This window comes from Plasmodium gaboni, chromosome 10, assembly GCF_001602025.1.
Source record: "Plasmodium gaboni strain SY75 chromosome 10, whole genome shotgun sequence".
Lineage (NCBI taxonomy): Eukaryota > Apicomplexa > Aconoidasida > Haemosporida > Plasmodiidae > Plasmodium > Plasmodium gaboni.
The window spans coordinates 1,032,212-1,035,169 of NC_031490.1; the positions used below are offsets into that span (position 1 = coordinate 1,032,212).

General features: G+C 17.4%; 2 protein-coding genes across 3 annotated transcripts in view; both read right to left on the bottom strand.

Moving 5' to 3' along the window:
- Positions 1 to 365, bottom strand: part of PGSY75_1027600 (putative topoisomerase) — a gene marked incomplete at both ends in the record, with an annotated part of 1,838 nt that extends 1,473 nt beyond the window's left edge. Inside the window, 2 exons of the mRNA XM_018786044.1 lie at positions 89 to 217; positions 323 to 365. Of these exons, the coding sequence (XP_018641661.1) occupies positions 89 to 217; positions 323 to 365 (172 nt within the window). The remainder of the gene's footprint in view (positions 1 to 88; positions 218 to 322) is intronic.
- A 425-nt stretch (positions 366 to 790) lies between these two features.
- On the bottom strand, positions 791 to 1,844 carry PGSY75_1027700 (centrin-3; the record flags this gene model as incomplete). Of its 2 annotated transcripts, none has more annotated exons than XM_018786045.1 (5): positions 791 to 910; positions 1,031 to 1,074; positions 1,144 to 1,221; positions 1,386 to 1,500; positions 1,662 to 1,844. In XM_018786045.1, the coding sequence occupies 5 exons, from the start codon at positions 1,842 to 1,844 to the stop codon at positions 791 to 793; spliced, it is 540 nt and encodes a 179-aa protein (XP_018641663.1). The 2 variants fall into 2 exon arrangements, with proteins under 2 accessions (XP_018641663.1, XP_018641662.1); XM_018786046.1 differs by having other exon boundaries at positions 1,386 to 1,496; positions 1,658 to 1,844.
- Positions 1,845 to 2,958: the final 1,114 nt, after the last annotated feature.

Below are 2,958 nucleotides of genomic sequence, written 5' to 3' on the forward strand. Positions count from 1 at the left end.
CTAAAAAAAAAAAAAATAATAAAATAAATAAATATATATATATATGTGCACATTTATATATATATTCATTTAACACACAAATTTTTACTTCTACAGAGGTTTATTAGTTTCTTATCAAATAACTTGCTTGAATATTTTTTGTCTGAGTTATTTTTAAATATATCAACATTAATGTCTAAGAACCACGCAAATATATGAAGCACAAAATCTTCAATTGCTATATGAGAAGGGAGAAAGAAAAAAGAAGAAAAAAAAAATATATTAATAAAGTATGAAAGGAATATAATTATCTTTTCATTTTCTTAAGCACTAGTTCTAACACCTTCAAGAATGGCCTTCTTATTAACCGTATTACAATTCATCATTTTTAAAAAGACAAATAATGTTCTATATATTTAAAATATTTTGTATTACATATATTATTTTATATTATTTATTTATTTTATGTTATTTTTTTTATTTTATTTTTTTAAATTTAAAAAGAATGCAAGAAAAATAAAACAAAAACAAGTTTTACAAATAAGAACTATAGATCATAAAAGAAAATATATACATACATATATATGTATATATATATATATATATATATATATATTTAGTATAATTTAAAAGAAGAAATAAAATTAATAATAATAACTACCATTGTAAAATGTGTGATGATATATATGTATATACAACTCTTAAATCAAATTCAAAAAGAAAATAAAAAATAAAATACATACACATTCATACATATACATATATATACATATATATATATTTTTTCATGTCCCGTTTCATTATTATAATATTAATATAGACTTGTTTGTTTCATAATACTTAAAAATTCCTCTTGACTTATTTCTCCATCCATGTCTTTATCAAATTCATCTATCATGGCTTGCAATTCATCATCAGATAAATTTTCTCCCTATAAAATGAGAAAAAAAAAAAAAAAAAAAAGTAAAAATAATAACAACAACAATAATAATAATATTTTGTTATATTCTTCTTTTTTGTTTCATTTTATTCATATGTCATTTATTTTTACTAGTTCTCTTGACACTCTTCTAAGATTTTTTAAAGAAATTTTTCCTACAACAAAAGTATATATATATATATATAGCATATATTTATATATAATGTATCTCTTAATATATTTACCAGTATCATCATCATCAAACAATTTGAAGGCTTTTATGATTTCTTCTGTTGGGTCTCTTTCACTAATTTTTTGGGTCACTTCACAAAAAAAAAAAAAAAAAATATAAATATATATAGTATCAATGGGAAATATTTTTTTTTTTCTTTAAAATTTATGAATGATCAGGAACAAAATAGCATCTCATCTTTCAAAATATATATACACTGTTAACATTATGATAGATATATATATATATTTTTACTTATGTCTAAGAAATCATTATAGTCAATATGACCAGAATTTGTTTTATCATATTCTCTCATCAACTCTAATACGTCTGCTTTCTTTATATCAAATCCAAGAGCTCGAATGGCTACCTATTAGAAAAAAAAAAAAAAAAAGTAATAAATAAATAAATATATATATATATATATTTATATAATTTTACTCATACAACCTTCCCTTTCTGATACACATAAATTTACATGAATGGCACTTTATAAAATTATATATTTTTTTTTTTTCTTGTTGTGCTTACTTTTAACTCATGATAATCAATTTTTCCTGTTTTTTCTGTATCAAATAAATCAAAAGCTTCTTTTATTTCATTTTTTTGTTCATCTGTTATTTCGTTACGTCCCCTTCTTCGATTACTACTGATTGGTCTGTTAGTAATTGCTCTGGGGGTAAAACTCACAGATTCGCTTTTTCTATTTATCATTATGAATATTGATGTATAAAAAAAATATATGTGTTATATATATGTTTATTTATTTATTTATTTATTTATTTTTATTTAATATATATATTATATATATATAATTATTTATAATATATTTATATTATGATGAAAAAATAACAAAAAAAAAAAAAAATTTATGTATGGGAATATAAAATTATTATTTTATTTTTTTCTTTTTAGATTAATAAAAAAATGTGTATTCTCTTTAATGTGATATTTAATAATATTTAATTTGTTGTATCGTTCTCATATATATACATATATATATGTATATATTTATTGCATTATTATTATGAAGCTAAATAAAAAATTATGGAAAATAAAAATATTTTTATCTTACAAAATATTTATTTTATCTCATAAATGGTATAATATATATATATATATATATAATATATTTATTTACATATATGTATATAGTCTTAACTTAAAAATTAAATGTTTAAGATGGTAAACACTTAAAATTTCATGTCAGCAAAAAATGTGATAAAATTTTAAGAAAAAGAAAATTAGTAAATAATAAAACGTAACACCTGACAAATTATAATGTTAAACATTTTATATTATTTATAAGATTGTTATTTTATTTATTCCAATTATTCAATTATAAGTTCAAAATGATTAAAAGAAAAAAATAGATAGCATTTTATTTTTCTTATAATAATCATATATAATATATTTTTCCTTTTTTTTTTACCAATAATTTTATAAGCGTAAGTATATACAAAAAAAAAAAAAATATAAGAGAAAAAAAGAATAACAGAAAATTTTTAAATGAAGGAGATGAAATATATATTCCTTCCCTCAAGACAATGATCACACTTACAAAAGTGAAATATAAATATTATATATATATATGTATATATATATATTTATTTATATTTAGGAATAAAATTATTAAATCTTATTAATATCAAAATTTATAAAATTCAATAATTATATATATATTATATATATATATATAATTGTTTAATTGTTAAGTTTTTATTTTATTTTATTTTTTTTTTTTTTCCAGTAAACATTTTGAAAAATAATAAATATAAATTATATGAAAAAAAAAAAAAAAAAAAAAAAAAAAAAAATAAAAAAAAAA